We start from the raw sequence: 22,072 nt of genomic DNA, 5'->3' as shown, positions 1-22,072 counted from the left end.
AACATTCCGCCATGAAATATATAAGTACAATAATTATTATACGCGTGTGTATAATTAAAGTCACCACGTCATCGGAAACATAGTGTCCACTCTCTTGGAAACATCATTGTCTACGTTCAGTTACCGGGTGGTTGACCACTCTGATCAGCCTGCGTAGGGACCGAGGCTTTGCGGAGTATCGGTCCTCGTTTAACTGTTCTACTGTAAAACCTCGACTTCGCGAGCAGGTCATCGGTCTACCGAAGCGGGGAGCCATCTCCTATGCAGAGGATTAAAATTGGGATGGCATGTCTTCGGATCATCGTCAGAAATGTTTCCCAGTTCGCCACCAATAGCCCATTGTGCAGCTGTAGTGCGACGTTATTAAAGAACTTACTGACCCTTCTGTTGGAGAGATAAAACTTTGCTCCATACCTTAATAGAAATATAATAAGATGTCTACAATAAATCAGTAGACCAATTAGATGTCACTTTTCATGAGCCGCATAGGGCAATTTGGTAAAGCCGTATCCCACCAATGCCTGGAAACCATTATGACATATGCCATTATGGAATGAAGAACTGAAAAAGATTCAACAACTGAAGAGATTCGAAATTCAAAGAGAATGGTGATTGAGAGATACGCTGAAAGGAAGGAGATTAGAGAAGGTTTCAAATGAAATTGTATTGAAAATAAGAATAATGCTTCATGTTGCTACAATTGATAAAAAAAAGAACTCATGCTGAAGATTAACTCGCTATAAATTGTATTGAATTTGAGTTTGATAGATTTAAGAGCACATGGAGCAAATCTTATCATGAAAAAAGTCTTCAGTTAATCTTTTTTGATCTGTCTGTGCCGTAATTTCCTCGCCTCATGAAAATTTGTAATGTGTACGAGTTTTTTTATTATTATTATTATTGCAGATTTCTTTTCCCATGCTTCATATGACATACAACGTAGAGCCATTACATTATGACCACCCTCCATCTATAACAATGGGCTCGCCCAGGTTTTCATGTTTTCTCGCCTAGGAACAATATTTTCATGGGGCACATTAGGACCCATAATCCTCATAGAACAATCCCTGACGTCTGTAATCTACTTGAACATAGTTGCAGACCGGGTTCACCCATTCATGGCAACATTTTTTCCTGCGGGGGATGGTGTTTACCAACAGGATAGTGCACCATGTCATAAGGGTCGAATCGTCATGGATTGGCTCGAGGAACATTCCAGTGACTTTCAAGTCATGTCTTGGCCCCCAAATTCACCTGACCTTAATCCAATAGAGCATTTGTGGTCCTACTTGGAAAACCAAATTCGTGCTGCCACGCTACCCCCTCGCAATGTGAGGGAATTGCAGGACCAGTTGGTGAGCGCTTGGTACCAGATACCTCAGACTACCTATCAGCACCTTGTGGAATCAATGCCACGGCGGGTGCTAGCAGTTTTAAAGGCTAAAGGTGGTCCTACATGTTGCTAGCAGGGTGGTCATAATGTAATGGCTCTTCGGTGTATATGCCCTGTTTCATTACATTCATGATCTAGAATTGGCTCCATGATGGTTTAAACAAAAGAAAAATTTATTTATAACTTTATATATAAGTATAAGATAATATCTGGAAACTAAAAATAAATTTTTTTTTTCTGTAATAAATGTGGCCGAAATACGTAATACGGCAAAAAATTTTGTAACATTTTTATAATTTGTACGACACATAATTTTAAAATTAGAAGAATTCAGCATAAAAAGGAGATATGAACTCACTTCAAGAGATATCTCATCATCTCTCAAATCATCTATGGTTAGGAGTTAGGACTAAAGTAATGGGGTACACAGAGTTCATCCAAAGAGATCTATAAACTGCACCATTTCTTGTGCCAATTTCTTAGACAGTACGTCCCTATTTACTGCATTGGCTTTAGGGTTAATTTCCTTTCGCTTTTGGGACTGTGGTGATTATTTACGCCATTCTATCTGAATGCCTCGAATTCCGATTTAGAAGATTATTAAGCGTTTAGGCTGTCTACGTGATATCATTAGTTTTTATCATGAAATAAGATCTTACAATACTTTTAGTTAACATAAATCTGGTAATTTATCTTAAAAAATCTATTTTCAGAAAATTTTTACATTAAAAAATGATATTATTGATCTTTTTTAACGTGTTTTTTATGGAATAGAAGTGGCAAATTTTTGTTAAGTAATATTTTTTTTTAGAGTATCATCTCCCTTCAACAAAGACTCATTACAGTGAATTTCTACCTATAACGAAATTTTTAATAGAAATGTTAAATACCAATTAAATATTCTTACAACGATACATTCATATATATTTTCAGTTTTCGCGATTGTAGGCATTTTTTAGTTTGTATATTAAATTTTCATTTTTAGAGAAAAAAACATGATATAGATTTTCTGTGCAACTAATTTGCTTTTAAATATGTCTTTTCCAGAACCGATTCCTTTCATTGAAAACGCATAACAATAGAATTAATTCCATGGGAATGATTTATGTTTCATTTCAAACAATCCATTATGATGAGTATTATATTATTTTTAACTATTTTTTAAAAATAAATACTTTCGTAGACTTAGCGTGAGGGAAACAAGCTTTTTGTTTTAGAAAACTATTCGTTTATTTAATTTAATTATTCGTTTATACTATTGTATACATACATAGTTACTTTTCGTATGTATTTTATAACTGTCGTTCAACAGTCGACCCAATTCTGGGTTTACGACAACCAATGTTCAACTTAGTAGAAATTTAGTAGTAGTTAAGAGAAATTCGTCTTCGCGGAGGATTTTTTTTATTCAACTCACCCGAATTTTAATTACATGGAGAGGAAAACCACGAAAATATCCCACGATTTTACTGTCGGCAAGGAGACTCTAGCCCATGATCCATCTAGCACTGAGGATATTTTATGTTAGTACGGTTGTCTGGAATTTAAACCCGGTTCACCTCATTGGGAGGCAAGCGCTCTATCCCCTGAGCCACCAAGGTTCTTTTTTATGTATATTTATACATAAATGTATGTAAAATACTTCAAATATGCGAACGAAAATATGCCATATTTTTTTTGATTGTCATCAGTATGAAATAGAGAAAAAAAGTTAAAATTTTATTCCCTTTATAATATTTGTGTGCCTCTAATTTAGATTAACGAAAATAAGAGCTTAAAAGTTGTTTCTATATTATAACGTAATTTTAAGATATTACCTTATTACACTACATTTTAAGATAAATCTATTTCAATCTGCGTCTAAATTTACCAACATGTTGAAATGTGAATTCTTCTTTGATGTGTGATAAATTAATATGCTATAATAAATTACCGTTAAAAATATTCGTAAAATTATTTAGAACTTTACAATCAGCTTCATGTACAATGTGATGAGGCATGCACAAATTTCATTTATATATCAGCCTGTTTGTTAAGCAAAAGTATTAAATGGCGGCTGTGAACGCCTCTATTTTTTTGTAATTATAGACGTTTAATTTAAAATTTTATTTTATGAAATGATTACTGAGAAAAATTATTTATGTTCACTAACCCTTTGCTTACGGTGTACCATTCGTATCATTACATGTGGTCCACATGTTGTACCAGCCGTAAGCTAAAGGTTAATAGATATTAATTAAATCATAAGGGAAACAGAATCATACGGGATCATTCTTAGTATTTAACAATCAAATTCAACTAAAAATAAACGTCATTTTATTTAAAGAAATGAATTTTAGATGTGAGAAGGGGGGCATAAGCGTATACAAATAGAACTCTTTATGGTATACAATTAAATGTGGCCAATTTCACGTTTGTTGGAAAACTGTTTTATGCCAACTGTGTAAAATAATTCTGGAGAAAAATTACTATAAAATAATTTATTTCGAAGCAAACAATTATTTTTACACGCAATTATTGGGGGTTAGCGAGCAATAGCGAGCAAAAGCGGAGCCCTCAATCGTTTTGTAAAATTTATAAGTTTAATCGGGGTTAGTATAGTAAATAAAAAAAACTTCTTTTAATTCTTAAAACTAAATCACATGTTAAAAAAAAAGATAGAGAGACAAAGATTTTTGCTTTTAACGAAATAAACTTGATTTACAGGATTGAGTTCAAAAAAAAAAAACATTTCTTCTAAATCTTCTTGAAGCGGAAGGCTTGAGACTTGCTTCAGCAGGGAAACTATAATCTTAGTTGATAAGTTTCTTCAAGAGATAAAAAGTATTACGCATTTTATTTCTTCTAAATGGTCAATCTATCCTTACTTCAACCCTTTCTATCCCATTTCCTAAGGTTACAGATAAATTTCAAGCATTTCCTCTTATGAAACTTCTAACCTTGCCCTTCTTTTGTTTGGTTGAGAATACAATAAAAGTCCAATCTTTTTTTACCCTAACTCTTTCTTGGGACCGTTATCATTTAGCAGAACTCAACTATGGTACTTCTAATCGCAAATGGGTGATGCAGTTTTTCTCTCCAACCTCCAAGCCTCAGATAACAGCAAAAAATAAAAAAAGGAACAGAAAAGGAATTCTTTTTCTTTTCAAAGAAATGCCAACAATAGAGTAAGATACTTCAATGGATCTCAGACGATAATATTCTTCTACTCCTTGTTTTTCTAGCACTGTTACAGAGTTAGAATAATATGTGAATAGCGAAATATTTGAAGATACGTTTTTTATTTATTTTTATTTCAGACATTTTATTTAATTCTGATTTGTCTTACTTGGATAACGTATTGTTAAATATCAGATTAAAAATTTAAGTTATGCTAAAATGATGTGTGTTATAATAAACAGGGTGCGTGGCGTTTTTAAAAAGTGCTTAATGGTGCTTATTTTCGAATTTCGTTTTTTAAAAGCCCTCAAAGGTGCTTTTTTCATTGGGTGTTTTTAAAAAGTGCTTAATTTTCCCTTGTCGAAAATGAGATTTTTTCTTTACCATGTTGATTTTCGCTACGAATTACGCAGAAAGACACTGTTCACATTGTTCTATTCAACGTTTTCACAATTAATTCAACCCCAATCTATTTCGGCTCATCGTCAGACCGTAGCTTATGAAAACGGCATTCGATTTACATGATTCGAAAATTTTGACAATGGTCAAAAACAATGCCAAAAGAATTGTTTTTTTATTGTTGACATGACTGTTAAAACCAGATAAAACCGTCAATTGTCAAAAATTTTCCAACATTGCCTAGTTATGATATTCTTTTAAATTGCTAAAAAATATTATTAGAGTTCTTGTAAAGTGCTTAAAAGGTGCTTATTTTTTGCTGAATAATTTGGCTACGCACCCTAATAAAGTTAAATATTCACATAAGTAAACGTTCGAGCGAAGTAGTCTATAGCTATAAGTGTAAATGGATAATCAATGAGATAACAATATTTGCTTAGTGTATATGCCAACTCAATAAGGTAACACTAATTGTGAATCGTAAGTTTTAATATAGTGAAATAACACAAATTAGTTTAGATACGGTGTTTCTTAACAAAAGGAAGTGTTGCCGTTTTTTTACAACTCTGCAAGCCTGAGTTAACAGCAATTAAACAATCTGCAACTGAGATGTCAGTTAATTTAGGAATGTCGAAATATATAAAAATATTTTTTTTAAATAATTTCTTTATTCTATACTCTTCGATTTTAAATGTCATATTATCAAATATTATAATAAAGTTGTAGTTTAGACTAAGGAAATAATTAGTGCAGAAATAATAAAAAAATGACAAAATATTATGGAAAATGTTTAGAGCAAAATCTTTATTTTAATGTACGATAACTGAGTAGAAATCAAAGATCAATAATCAAGCGTGGTTTTTTAATAAAAAATGATTTACGATCAAGAGTCGTTATTTTTCGAATGTGAGGAACAAAGCGGGAAAAAAATAACACAATACTCAAGCATACACTTATCAAATCCTAAATAATTCTTTATATTTGATCTTAAGACAATAATCTACAACTATTACAGAGGATACTATAAAATGATGGGATAAATCTTATATTCACGTTCAGTACTACATATACAATGAGTTAAAAAGTATGGTAAAAACTAAAATAATATGGTAAAATGTTCCGCGTCTCTGGCTCTTGGGAGCACCGAAATTCTCGGTAAATTTCCGCTTTGGTAATGATTGTGGAAAATTTTTTGGTGAAATGTGGTTCTATCATATATGACAAAATTGGGTAAATGTGGTAAAAGTTGGTAATTTTATCGTAATACCTAAAAGCATGTCATAAAAAACAATAAATATGGTAAAATTTCTTTTCAGCTATGAGTTTTTCACAAAATATGAGGTAATAAGAACTATAGTTTCGAAAACTAGAATTTTCTGTAAACCTTTACCATATGAAATGAAAAATAACCAAATGAATGTTTTAAATATCGTATATTTTGGTCTTATTAATCAAAATTATGGATTTCGTTTTTCCTGAAATGTCAGTATCATACAGTACGAAATTTTTTTTCTCCGTGTAAAATAAAATTTCTCAAACGTCGTAAAGAAATGCAATTTCCCATAAATCAGACAAATATAGTTCAAACACATATATATATGCTATAATCAGGACTCGGAGAATTTTTACAAGCCCTAGCAGGAAATGTTACCCTAAGAAATGCATGCCCGTGTGAAAATTTTACATGCCCGAACACCTTTTCACCCTTAAATATTAATGAAACCCCTTTCACCCTTGAATATTAGGTATCTTTTATTACTCTGCTACGGAAAAATTGGCATTAGCAACATTATGTTTATATCCGTACTTTTATCAGAAAATTATATAGGAAGTATTATTAGAGAAACCTCAATTTATTAGCAAAGAATTATATTAAAATTATTAAAAACTATGAAAAAATGCTTCTTTAAAACACTGTTATAAATTTTACATAAATAATTTTCTTATACACAATTATTTGGTTAAACTTTTTTTTAAATAGAAATAAACATAATAAGATAGACGTAATAAAAAATGGCAAATTTGTTCAATTAATTCCATTAAATTTAACTAACATAATTAAATTCGATAATATTTGTTTTATGAGCTATAATCGATTATCTTTATTTACTTTCTTTAATTCTGTTTATTCTCCCAATCCGGCATCTTGGAAATATTCGTCAAAAATTTGAGAAGCTGTAGTTTACGGTATTTCCGATTGGATATTTACATTTCTAGCGTAGAATATAAAGGTAAAATTAAATGGCCAGTTCGGAATTTTTATGTGCTCCAGGCATGTCAGGCGATATATTTTTGAACCAACTTAAAAAAAACATTCTGAAACTACTAAATCAACCTATTCATTATTATTTATAAAGTTCTGAATTATATAATTTACAAATACTTTATTCATTTCCTTCGAATCAAAATACAATTGAAGATATTTCAATAGTTTTCTTACATATACTAAACACACATTTTAAGTATTAAAAAATTTTGTCACTTTAATTATTTACACATCTACTTTGAAATTGAACTCAAAAGAAGTATCACCATCTTACATTAATGTTTCATCAAAGCATTAATAAAACATTTAAGCAGCTACACTTTTTAATTTAATTAAGTGGCAAAATATAGTTTTTATGTCAAACAATTGTATCGTATCTCTATAGAGGAAAATTATCGATGAAATGGGAAAAAAAGTATTGATGTTTGAGAAGCCATTATAGAAATATTAATTCAATGTTTGAGTTCTTTATACCTAAGGAATTAATGTTTATTAATGCAAATATTTGCATTATTTCTTTCTCTTGCGTATTTTTAACAGAATAATGTAATATTTTTTTTTCCTTTTTTACTTAATTAGAGTACATTTTATCCATATTAAGCATTTCAAAATAATGGGAATATTTGTATTGAAAATTAAATTTATAATAGCCGCCAATAAGTAAAAGAAAATTTAAAATATTTTTCTTATTTATGTATTTTTAGTATGGTATTATGTTTTTTTTTCTTTAACCATTGGAAGTGTCTGTAGTTTTTAAAATTCTAGTTTATGTATTAAATTAAACAAAGTATTAGAGTAATAACTATATCGGGGAACCTTAACAAAATTCTTATATTTTTCAATTAGTTTATATGACTGTGAAAGTTAAGGAACTGGGTTCATTTACAATTTAACGTATGGTACTTAGATTTATATCACAACTCCAAAGAAATGTAATTTAGTAAATCATAAAGTTAGTAATCATTTCGTTTCTCTTCATAACTGGGAAAAGTAGTTTATAAACAATGTTAGAACAAAATTATGAGATAAAAGCACAGAGAAAATATATGAAATTTTCTACTATAATGCAAGAGTATGAAAAATAAGACGCATTTTCATTCTAGGCGCAAAAAATGACAACATTTTTGAACTAAATATGCCCCCCGTTGAGGTAATAAGCTTAATAGCATAGTTGAGTTTATAGTTTTATTTTATTGGTTTTATTTTATTAGTGTAATTTTAATTTATGAAATTCTTTTTAATCAATTTGATTATTTATTTTAGATAAACTTATTTGAATTCCGTAAAATATTTAAAGGTATGTCCTTTATATAGAATAGTTGCCGAAGACAAAGTATGTACACTTTTTCTTGGCACTTTAAGTAAACTATGACTTAATTTAATAGTTTTAACTTCTTTATATTGTTCTTGCTTTTAAATTTATTTCCATATTGATTATAATTAGTTATATGCTGGACATGAATCATTAATCCTTTTATAACTAATAAAGAAATAAATATGTTTAAGTTTTATTTCTTTTTCCTTTTTGATGAATTATCAGTACAGATTTTTATTCTCAATATTTATGGTAGAATTCATCACAGCCCAGAATTGTAGAAAAATATTGCACACTATTATTATAAATTGTGAATGATCTTCAATTCCACAACATGAAAGAACAGTTTCCTTTAAGTGTTGCTTCAACAAGAACGCCCCTCGATAGCGCCCCTTCTATATCGTCTTTCAGTATTATTCATTCATATATAAAATCTGCTAATACATATTTGAATTCACTGAATGACATATATGGCAACGTTACTTTAAAAAAGTAACGAGTAAAAGTACAAGTATTTTTAAAAAAAGTAACGAGTAAAAAGTAAAAGTAAAAGTACAAGTACTAAACAAAAAAAGTAACGATTTAAAAGTACATTTCTAGGAAATCGAAAATTCAAAGTAACCTAAAATTTTATTGAATAATATTCTTATGTTCTTTAATGTTTTTGCAAAATTGTTGTTATTTATTTAATTATTTTTAATTTTGAAAGTTATGGACATTAATTTATTTTTAAATTCGGAAGAATATTATAATATAATTTTATAATATAATCGTATAATATAATTTTAAAATCAAATATAATTTTAATATCAAACTTTTTATGGATTTGCACGAAAAAGAAATTTTATCTATTGATTTTAATTTTTAGTTTATTATTTTTATTTATTTAAATTACCATTGATTTAAAATTGTTTTACTCTTTAGAAACGCGTTTTAAAAGCACAAACATAAACAAAGTGTGATCTTTGAGCAAGTAAAAAATAATTGAATGTGCAGTATAAGTTGAAACAGAAGGTATTTAAACACGAAGTTAGCTGTAAAGGCATATATATTGAACATTAATTTTATAAATTAAAAAACATAAGCATTTTTTTTAAATTTAATTTTTCTTCTTCTTTTTTTTCTTAGATAGCTTACCGAGTTTTAGAAAAAAGTAACGATTTCATTCGATATTTCCGTTACAAATACTTGTACTTTTTCCCTAAAAAAGTAACGAAAGTACAAGTAAAAGTACTAAAGTTAAAAAGTAACGAAGTACAAGTAAAAATACGTACTTTTGACTTGTACCGGCGGTACAAGTAACGAAGGTAAAAGTACTGCCATATATGCTGAATGATCAGTACTTTTGGTTGTTGATAACAAAAACTATCATTACGCATAAAAAGGAATGTTAATAAAGTAGTAAAATCAAACGAAACGGCATATGGATTATGAAATAAAAATAAAACATAATAGAAATACTAACATTTCAAGCAATAACAAAACCTTCTCCTCTAATTATTCGCTTAAACATAAGTATTTCCAAATTATCAAACCCATTTGGCAACGAAATATTTCTCCGGCTTTACTAAATCAAATAAACTTCCAGCCATAAAATTATCACCTAAAGGTTTTTCCATGCATAATGAACATCTATGCATGCAGTTATCTTTCATAGTGTTTTCTATAAGTTCTATACACGAAAGAGTCTTCCATAAACTGTTTTGTTTTAAACTGTCATTAATCAAATATTTTTTCATGAGTTGTTTAGATAACATAAACTTCCCTCCATGAAATATTGGTTGTTTTTTTACAATATGAACTTCCACGCATGAAAGGTTCTTTCATAAGTTTTTCCCCAGAAAATGAATTTTCATTCATGAAATTATCTTAACTAGATTGTTATGTTGTATATAAATTATAAACTTCCATTCCTGAGTAGCTGTTTCATAGGCTCTATGGAATGAAATTCTTATAAAAAAATAATAGATATTCCATAGGAAATAAATATTTTTGATACGCAATTTATTTATATGATACATATACTCTTTATTTTGCTCATTTCAAATGGTAACAAAAATGCGCATTTCCCTTATTCTGCAAATCATTTGCTAAGTAATTTCCGTGCATTGCGTAAGACACAGACCATCTTTGAATCAAAGTTAATAAAGTATAATAATATTTTTAGTGATTTTTCAAAACAAAAAGAACTTGAACGTTAAGAAGTTTTAAAAAAAAACATTTATCTCACGGTTATTCACCAATACATAGATTTCAAATTATTAATTCAGTAGCTGGCGATACAAGTTAGCAATGGGCAGTTCAATTTTTTACCATAAAACTGAATTATTGATTAAATAACTCTCATTGATTGCTTCAAGCTTTCCTGTGATATCATAAATAAATATATAAATAAATTTTTTTTTATTAACTGAGAAACAACCTTACGTAATTAAATAAATCCCAAGAAACTGAACTGGTAAGATATTACATGATTAGAAGCTTCACTCGCTTCAAAAATATACAAATTGCTAATAACATTCCTCACAATCTCTCCAGAGAACGTAGAAATGCATTTTACCATAATTTGCCCATCTCGGCCTGTATGGTTTTTCTTGCTCTGTTTTTCTCTCTCAGCTACTGTGGTTTGGTCCCGCAGTGGACTGATCACTATGTCACGGTTCCCTTCAGATCACCGAAGTCAAGCATCACTGTCTGCGGTTAGTGTGCGGGTGGGTGACCACTTGGATCAGTCTGCATAGGGACCGAGGGTGTGCGGTATGGGTCCTCGTTAAACTGTTCTACCGTAAAGTGCTCGACTTCGCGTGCAGGTCGTCAGGCTGCCAAAGCAGGGGAGCCATCCCCTCTGCAGAGGATGAAAATTGTGATGGCATGTCTTTGGATCATCCTCAGGGATGTTTCCCAGACCGTCGCCAATAGCCCATTGTACAGCTCTAATACGACGTAAATGAATTACTACTACTACTACTACTACTGTGGTTTTTCTAGTTTTGTTTCTAACATTTATGTTTCCTTTTTTCGTTGGTAACTTTGAATTTTATATTTCAAATCATTTTTGTTTCTTCTCATTCACGTCTGGCAAATCTTGAAAATGAGCGCCTGTTTTTGAGCACTTTTCAAATATCTCGACTGCCATTTCCCCTTTTTATATTTTGAAGCGAATGAAGTTTTCAATCATGAAATAACTTAACCTTATGTTTAAAAATGAAACATTAAGTAGAAAATATTTAGTAGTAAGAATAAGGTTTTTATATTTATGCCGATCTTCTACTTTAATAAAAAGCGGAACAAAAAAAAAACAGTTTTCTACTAATTTGATTAGTATTATGTTTATAGATAAATATATAATTTGAGGAATCATCATATGTACTAATTCATACACATGATTAGACCCTATAAGATGATTCGAGAGTATATATTATGCAATTGTGGATATATTCAATTGTAATGTATATTGTGTAATGCTTGCTGATTGATTATGTCAAGCCGATACTAAGATTGACTATGTGAAGCAAATGGATACAAATGAGTTCATGGCTCATAATTAAAAATTTCTACTTATAGATGATAAGGATTTATTAATTTTGCAATTAATGATTGAATCCTTCATAACTCAGAATCCCATTGCGCATTTACACTGGATTTAAAAATGCTAAATAATAAGCTGACCAACGTACTCTTGAAGCGAAAAAACTTTTATTTCAATTTCTAAATGGATATTTGGAAAAACACTTCCGGTTATACTTTTCTTATTTAATATTCTGAGAACAGAAATCTCTCACAGAGATTCTTTAACACAATTTTTTTCCTTAAATAATTGGAAAAGTAAAACTGTTTACTTTTACTCTTCTTATTTAATATTTACTTTTCTTATTAACGTTTTTCTTTTTTACTTTTCTTATTAACGTTCCTCTAATTTACTTTTCTTATTTAATATTCTGAGAACAGAAATCCCTCACAGAGATTCTTTAACAGAAATTTTTTCCTTTATGGAAAAGTAAAACAGTGAATTTTCTGATATCCACTCAGAAATTTTACTACCAGTTTTTTAGTTTTAGGAGGAAGCTGGCCAGCTTATAAATAATAATAACAAGGTCAACAAGGGATATATAATACTTTGTGCTACGATAGACTACAGCATAAAACAAAGTTAATAAAACACAAATAAAAGTACATAAATGAACATACTATAGTTTCAGTTCTGTAAGCAAAAACTCTCAGTGCGTTCTTGTTTATAGAACTGAAACTATAGTATGTCCAATTATATACTGTCATATGCACTTAATTCACAAAATTTTTTATTTAATAATAAAGAGGATTACGTAAATCATGACTCAGCTTAAGAGATCAAGTATCACAAAATGTAGTGAATTTAACTTTTTTTTTCCTTCAGGGCACCTATATCTCATGAGAAGAGTCGAGGTTCGCCCTCCCTGCCAGATCTTTCACTTCACATTGTTGACATGAAAGGAGAAGAAAGGGAAGCTGTCTCGCTGGGAGAGCTTCTGAGGGTTCAAGTCAGAATGTCAGATGAAGGTAAACTTTTGTTTGAATGCCGTGAAGTATGAGTTTTTGTTTAAATGCATGAACTAAGAGTTTTTCTTTTTTTTTTGAAATTTATAAAATAAAAGTTGAAGATTTGATTTATGATATATTAATTATATCATAAATTATATCATATTATATCATAAATTAAATCATATATCATAATATATCAAAATCGTATATCATAAATTATATCATAAATTATATCATAAATTAAATCATGTATCATTTATATCATATTATATCATAAATTAAATCATATATCATAATATATCAAAATCATATATCATGAATTATTATATCATATATCATAATTTTTTTAAATTTATGGTATATTAAAATTCATAAAAATGTACCATCAAAGTTTTATCGAGAGAAAATTTGATTATCTCTGTAGTAATAATACAAAGTATCAAACCCGAATACACAAGTTTCGAAATACTGATTGCCTTTTTGGTATCATAAGCATGTTTAACCATGTGCTAAAAAACAGAGTCTCGATTTTATTCATTTTTTTTGAAAAATAATTGAACAATTAATTGTCTTCTATTCGCACTTATGTACAATAAATTTAAGCATTGCATCAATTTTATTTTAAAAGTCTTATGAAATGACAGATTGGAAGAAAAATATGATTTTTATATTTGTACTACTTTTTCTATAGTAATTAATAAAACCACGTACTTATGTTATATGTTTTTTGTTATATGTTCTATCACATACTATATATGCTTTAAAGGAAAAATAATTTTTAATTACATCTTGTTAGTATTAAGTTTCTTCTAAAAACCCGTTTATATTAATTAAATGAGTGACTTAATACTGTTGCAATACATATTAATTCTAGTGTCTAAAGAATTGGCGTAAATATTTTTGTCATGAATAAATAAACATAATATATTTTCTATAATTTAAAAACTAAATTATTATTTCCATTAACCATTTCCTCAATTAAAATAAATCTTAATTATAATTGATAATCTTTTTATTCCACAGCCCTGACATGCTAACAAAATTAATTGATTTTTAGCGATCCTTTTAATCTTTGCTTTCGTATTTATATTATAGAGTTCAATGCTGCTTCATGGTTGCTAAAATGTTTTCTTTTTTTTAATTAATAGATATTATTTACCATACATTTCAATACGTTAGGCTAAGAAAAGAAGCCTTGACAATAATTCTAATAACCAATTCATGGAATACTTGATTTCGTTTGAAAAAACTATTCTACCTCTTCATATCAAGCATTTTTCATTTCTTAAAAGTCAGATGTATCATGTAGAGTATTAAAATAAATATATAATTTTTATTCTAATGAAGCTCCAAACTAGCAAAATTGTTATTTATTCAATATGATTCGTCATTATAATAGTTAGCGTTTTTTTAATATTTATTTTTTTATCTTCATCATTGTGAGAATTTAATATAGACAGTTGGATAATGATTATTTTCTTCAATGATTATCAAATCTTTTCAATAATTTTCTACCCTAGAAAATTATTGAAAAGATTATAGACGGCTTCCCTATCATCATCAATTATTCAGCATATTCAAGATAAATATCCTAATTCTTCCTTCTTCATAGACTAATAATTCTAATCTCAATTTTAAAACTTAAATCTAGCAATGATACAGTCAGTAGGTTGCATAAAAATAGAACACATTTCCAGTTCAAATTAAACTCATTTTTAATAAACTGTAATACAAAATTTTTTATTAAAATAATTTATTTATGGTTTGTATTGCAAAATTACACAACATCTTTTATTTAAAATCAATTTTAGACTCAATGTAATTTAATCACTATTTTTGCATCACATTGTATTGCATTATTTTCCATAAATGTTATGAACAATGATATTCGAAAATTAGTAATTGTTTTCTGAGCACCATTTCTAAAAACAGAGATTCTGGAATTACCTTAATTACTACTTTTACTATTATTTTTGCGTCACACTGCATACCCTCCAACTTATGAGGATTTTGAAAATAATTCTTTTTAGTGGTAGCGAACCAAAGTAGAAATTTTTAAAGCAAATGGATCTCTCATAAAACTTTTATCAGAACTTAAGAATCTAGCCATATGGCCTGCACTTTTATAAGTAATAGTGAGCAAGTTACGCTAAAATTAATTTTTTTTAAATATTAAGACATTAATTTTGCTACAGTCTGAAAAGAAGATTTCTGAAACTACGGAAATTCCGTAGCAGTTGGAGGGTATGACACTGTATTGCAATATTTTTCATAAATGTTATAATTAATGCAATTCGGAAATTAGTAATTATTTTCAGAGCACCATTTTTAAAAACACAAGTCTAAATTATAAAAAATATTGAAGGTAGAAGGTACATAAAAAAGATCATTGAAGTTACTCTGTCATTGAAGTTTTAATAACTAAGTATCTAGAAATATTATAAGTGGCATTCTTTACAATTTGAAATGTAATAATTATTTTCAATACATTATTTTCAAAAAACAAAAGTTCTCAGATACAAAAACATTTAAAACATTGGAGACACATTTACATACATAAAATGAAGCGCGGAGTTATCTTCTTGAACTTATAAATTATGCAATATATTAGCAATATATAAGAATTATTAATAGATAGAAGAGAAGGAATCATTAATAGAATACTAAAAATAAATATTATAGAAATAAGAAAAATTTAATTTAATAACTTAATCTCGGTCTTTGATTAAATCAAGACCAAATTGTTCCAATCCATTTCTTTTACTAATACTGTTCTGATTATTTCCAAACTAACTATTTATTAACTTATCCCAGACATCCTATATGGCATTTTCAATGAGACTCATTAACCGAAGTAGACACTTTTATAAAAATATACTTTTCCAAGAGAGCCACATGCTATTTAACAAAAGTTATCTAAACCTCATCTAACTACCTCCAAGGGCAACTCCCTAGCTCCAATTCAAAATGCAACACTCTCCTTATAGTAGTAAAACGGATTTGGGGGCACTTTTAAAAGTGAGTCATAGTTAAACTCTCAAAAATCACGAAAGGGTGATTAAGATAATTACCCCAGTGGTGACATTACATGTGTCATTACGTGGGAACGTGGTGCCACGTAAGATAATTTCACCTTGTGTCCCTTCATGCCTGTTTGATCGGTTTACCAAAGAGCGCCATTCCGTTGAACAAGATTAACGACTTAAACATGAAGTCGGTTAATTGCGTCTGATTATAATCCCTAAAACGCCTAGGCCTCAAATAAATTACCTTTATTTCCCTTTGCGCCATTCCCATCCAACAATATGTGATCCCAGGACAGGGAAGGATAGTTGTTAGGCTTTTGGATGATACAAAGTTGATGGCCTCCATGGAAGGTCTCGTCTTGTTTTAAGGGCTATGGATCGGAGTTTAAGACTATACACCCAATAGATTTTGATCACGGTTATCGGTTTTGATGAGTAAGAGTGTGGTTTAAGGCTTGCATGGATACATTAAAACTGGATGATAAATTTCGAAGTTTTGAAGCAGCGCGCGTTTGCTTCAGTTGAAACTGAAGAGGAAATTTAAACTATCTGCTTCCAGAATGCGTTACTAGATTATATGCTTCAGTCTGGTACATAATTGCTTGTAATAATTTTCGGGATGGAATTTTAATCTTCAATAAAGTTTGTATTTAATAAAACCGATAAACGGATCATAAATTCGAAACCTTCATATTTAAATTTATTATCTTAAACATGGAAATGCGAGTATTCCAAGCTAGAACTTAGGATTATTCTAAGCTGTAGATGCTCTAAAAGTAAAATGTAAACATGATCAATAAAATAATTGGTCTAGCAATTTTTATTACGTCAAATGCTTTTTTTGGAATTCTATCTTGACATGATTGCTTCTAAAACTTTACACAGATCTTTAATTGACAATTCGAGTGTAATTATTTTTTGAAATGGGAGTTGCATTACTATTGTTGAAAATAGATAAAGTTGTTGAAAATAAAGTAAAAAATGATTAAGTTAATGCTTAAGATACATTGATAGATTAATTATTTACTATTATTTGCTGAAACTGATACATGGAAGTTTTTCTACGAAAGATCTCGTCTTGTTTTAAAAGTTAAGGATCAAAGTTTAAGACTATGTACCCTGCAGACTTTTAACGGTTATCGGTTTTAGTGAGTAAGAGTGTAGTTTAAGGCTTGCATAAGTACATTAAAACTTGATGATTAAATTCGTAGTATTGAAAAAACGTGTTTGCATCAGTTGAAATCGAAGAGGCGGACCAATGCCGCCATATAAGCGGCATGACACTTTTACTGAATAAGTCCAATACCGTGCACACGATGATTAAAATCATTTCGTTTTTTTTATAGCATTTCTTACAGTTATATTTGTTCTTAATTTATTTGTAATTATTTATACAATTATAATTGCTATTCTAAGTAATCATTATAATTATACCTGGTGAAAATTATACATGAAATATTTCCGAACCTTTAAGGGTTAAACTGTCTGCCATAATATATTAGTAGCTTGAAGGCTTTAATCTGCTTGATAATTACTTGTAATATTTTATGCTACAGAACTTTAATCTTCAATAAACTTGCATTTAATGAAACCGATAAACAGGTTATAAACTCGAAAAATTTATATTTAAATTTATTATCTTAAACAGAAAAGTTTAATTGTTCGATCAAGCATTCAAACATTATTATAAGACTTCTCAGCAGTAAATGTTCTAAAAGTAAAAGGTAAATATAATAAATTAAATGTCTGATAATGCAACTTTTATGATGTAAAATATTTCTGGAGTTATATGTTGACATAGAAATTATTATTGTTTCAAACTTTATAATTGCTTTAATTGGCAATTAGAGTGTAATGAAATTTCTTGAATGGGAATTGTATACTGGTGTATTTTATGGGTCTTATATAATTATAATACCCATATAATACACCAATATAATACCCATATATATATATTATATAATTATAATTATAAATATATGGGTATTATAAAATTGTAGAAACTAAACTTAAAAATTTGAAACATTGATACTCTAATTATTACTGTGATTGTACGATACTGATACAATTTTTAATTTAAAATTGAAGTAATTGCTACCCAAAAATTAATATTTTTGTTTTAACATCGTGTTTATATAATATACCAATTATTTTTCCTTTTGTTTGATGTTCATTTTATTTGATGTATTCAATTTTTATAGTTGCCTTTTTTATAATAACTCAAAATAATTTATTTAATCTGATAGATACATATGGGATATTTGTAAGAAACTTGGTTGCTAAAGATGGCTCTGGCGGTAATAATTTGACACTTATTGACAATACAGGGTAAGTAAATCTTTAAGATGTTAATGAACTTAAAGCAATTATTCTTAGCATTGTATAACAAAAAAAAAGTTAATTAAGTGCCTTTTTTCTGAATCCTTCCTTAAACCTCCTAGGGTATCCGGAATCATTTTTTATTTGAAATATTCTGAAACTTTTTTATTTTGAAATTAAATTTCTTTTATTTACTTTCTTTGTAAAAATTTAACTTCAATGACCTTTTATTATTTATTTTTAACAAACCGATTCAAAAAATTTTCATGGATTTATTTTTAGTAAAACACCTGCATTAGAGCAACTATCAAAGGTTTTGCTTATTCCAGATTTTTATTAGATACTTAATGATTTTCCTCTTGATTGGTAAATGTCATTGGTAAACACTTATTATGATAACAATTTTATGAATTTTTGGTTCTTAAATCTGCATAATTACATTAATTTCGGAAAAATTAAGTTACTATATTATGGTAAAAAAAAGATTACTTTTATTCTAGAATTTAAACAGATGCAAAATCAGTTTTCTATTATTTTAAGGATGAGTTTTCATTGCTTTTACATTTGTGACAATGTTTGGCCTTACAGGAGATTTTTTCCGAATGTGATTCCGTTTACCACGAAAGTTTAAGTAGATTCTGCCTCACATACCAAAATTTTATTAAGTTTCTCTTGCGTTTAACATTTTTGTGCTTTTACACAACATTCTATCTGAAAAAGAAACTCTGTTTTATTTCTTCTCAAATTTGCTAGATACCGACTAATTTATCTAAGTATTCGTTAAACGGTTATTTCATTAGCATTCATATATAAATTTTCGGCTTTTACGCAAGATTCTGATCGCACAGTACTTGGAATCAATTTTTTTGCTTAAAAAACTTAACAGTAAAACTAGCTGGTGATTTTGGAGAAACGAGACTCCGCTCTCTCAAGATTTTGAGTAATAAACCATATGATATACCTACTTAAATTGGTTCTGTTTTGCTACGATAATATTTTTAAATCTTCAGCTTTCATTTGACAATTTGTTTTTGAACATAAATAAATGCGAATTTATGGCATTTAATTCATGACTTAACTAATAAAATGCTTCTAGAATAATTACATACCATCATAAAAACACTATTTTCGCATTCTATTTACTTTTTATTGGTTCTAACGGCGACACTAACAACAAAACCTGTCAGGAGACTTGAAAATTCTTATAGCCTTTTATTTTTATTTAATTACACATCCTTTTGCATTAAATTATTTTTTTTTCCTTCCGAAGTTCTACTCTGCAAGTGACAAAGTACAGGGGTTGTTTGACAGGTGGAAATTAGAAAGAAATGTCCGTTGCCTGGTAATCGACATCTTTGTTCCTTGTTTACTGCAGACTTTGAAGTCTGGAAGAAAGCAATAAATTTAATGAAGCACATCTTGTGGAGTGCCTATTCAATTGTCAGGCATAGTTGCTGGGCTATTTTGTGAAAGTTAATTATATCCTTGAATCTGAAGTGCGGAGGGAATCTGCTTTTCGATTTGTGGAAAAGTGACGCATCGCTTTTCCATGGCATCAAAGATGCCTTTAAAATTGAAAATCAAGAGCCATAAATAGAAAATTTAAATTAACTGGTGTGGGTTTCAATTATCGCTCTCTAATTACATTCTGAATAAATGGATAAGTTAATGGGATGTGTTTTTAATTTATTTTATTTCAAATAATTTAATGTGGGGTCTTTTTGAGTTAATATATGTGTTTGTTTGAAATGTAAGCAATGCCCATTGATATTTATTAAAAAAATATAAATCACCAAAAGTAAATAGTTTAATTGCTTTTTTTTATGTTGGAGTGGAAATTTAAATGGATAGCATTATTTTTGTTCGAGCTGTTAGATTGTTGCGTATTTTATTACCAATTTTGAAATTTAATCATAAAATGCTTGAAGTTTAAAAAAAAAGTGTTTGTAGCCTAGATGCGCTGCAGCACTGCGTAATATTCACTTTGAAAAATTACTTTTAATTTGTCCATAAACAGTAATTGATATTTAACAATGTTTCGTAATTGAAGTGTAACAATGTTTCGTAATCGACGTATAACAATTTTTCTTAATTAATGAGTAACAATAATTTTGCAATTGTTTAATTGCATGCTCATAAATCAAGTCAAATTTACCATTTATTTTTTCGAAAATAGTTTTTTTTGCAAAATGTTTTTTTTTAATTATCTAATTTAAAAAAAACAATTACAGAATAATCAAGCATTAAATTGTTTCTTAACTTAGAAGAACCATTTGATTTACAGAGTATTTGTTTATTTTTATGCATATTTTTTGACATTTTATAAGAGGAAAATCTCTATAATTCTAAAGTATCAGAAACTAAGTGGCATCTTTTAAAATAGGCTATTTGTTTTCTTCAAAATAATTAAAACAATTTAAAGAAAAAAATTACATATATGAAAGCAGACATGGTTGGCTTGTTTGGCTTACCTTATTTTAGTTTTGATTTTTTTATACTGCTAATAAAAAACAGAATGTATCTCAAATCAATCTATATAACTTATTACCATGATCATTACGACAAACTAACTCAAGTAAGCTTTACACCTGAATGTGAATTCTAAAATAATTGGTAGTTGTAGCATGTTATAATATAAAGTCATTGTAAATTCAAATGTTGATTTGTACTTCTCTATGGAGAATCGGACCTGGTAATTACAGGTAATATTATTAAAATTCTTTTCGCTAAAACTACATAACCGGAGCTATATGCGTTTGTGCTTCCAAAAACCTAAACATTTTCAGAAAATCATTTGAAGAATAAACCATATTGAGCATTACGCTGAACTCATTTGTTATATGAGGAATATAGGCTTTCGGAACCATAGAATCTTTCTCTGTACCATATATTAGCTGCAAATTCTCTGAGTTTATCAATCATAAGCTGGATTCGAATCATACATATGAATCTGAGGTTAACAATCATAAGCTTGATTTGAATCATGCATAAGAATCTAGCTTACATTTCCGAAATCAAATTTAAGATGTAAAACACTATTCATCTTTTATAAAACGGAGTGAATTAGATCGGAATCCTTGTTAAACTCAGAAAATTTGCAGCTAATATATGGTTCAGAGAAAGATTCTATGGTTCCGAGAGCCTATATTGTTCATATAACAATAATGAGTTCAGCGTAATATTCAAAATGGTTCATTCTCCAATTGATTTTCTGAAAATGCTTAGGCTTTTGGAAGCACAGGCGCATTTAGCTCCGGTTTTGTGGATTCGAATAATAAACTTGATTCATTCAGTCCGTTTTGAAAATGATGAACAGTATTGTACTTCTTAAACTTAATTTCGATTATATGAGCTTGATTCGAATCATTGATATGAATAACAATAATATTGGCATTTATTTACTAAGTCATTTGATCTAAATAAAAAAGTTAATTATTGTCCGAAATTAAATTACTCGTCTCACATATTTACTTAAATACCATTCTACTCCGAAATCTTGTTTACTATTTTAAAAACTAATATTAATTATAATTCAAAAAATAGCAGATTCAGCATAAACCAAGCAGTAGGTATGGCTTAGCGTTCTTTGGCTCTTGCGCCAAAAACTTAATATTAACATTTAATGTTCATTAGAAAACTGTCCTTTAACCATCTAAGCAATTGCACCACATTAGTGC

The 22,072-nt window shown here is 28.7% G+C and overlaps 1 protein-coding gene across 1 annotated transcript in view; it reads left to right on the top strand.

Annotated features, from left to right (window-relative positions):
- The window catches only part of LOC107443866 (uncharacterized), a 224,181-nt gene that overhangs the window by 158,288 nt on the left and 43,821 nt on the right, over positions 1-22,072 (top strand). Inside the window, exons 11-12 of the mRNA XM_016057873.3 lie at positions 12,926-13,068; positions 18,323-18,404. Of these exons, the coding sequence (XP_015913359.1) occupies positions 12,926-13,068; positions 18,323-18,404 (225 nt within the window). The remainder of the gene's footprint in view (positions 1-12,925; positions 13,069-18,322; positions 18,405-22,072) is intronic.

This window comes from Parasteatoda tepidariorum, chromosome 3 (genome assembly GCF_043381705.1).
Source record: "Parasteatoda tepidariorum isolate YZ-2023 chromosome 3, CAS_Ptep_4.0, whole genome shotgun sequence".
Taxonomy (NCBI): Eukaryota; Metazoa; Arthropoda; class Arachnida; order Araneae; family Theridiidae; genus Parasteatoda; species Parasteatoda tepidariorum.
Note: the sequence above shows the minus strand (reverse complement) of the source record. Positions and strands in the feature narration are given on the sequence as shown.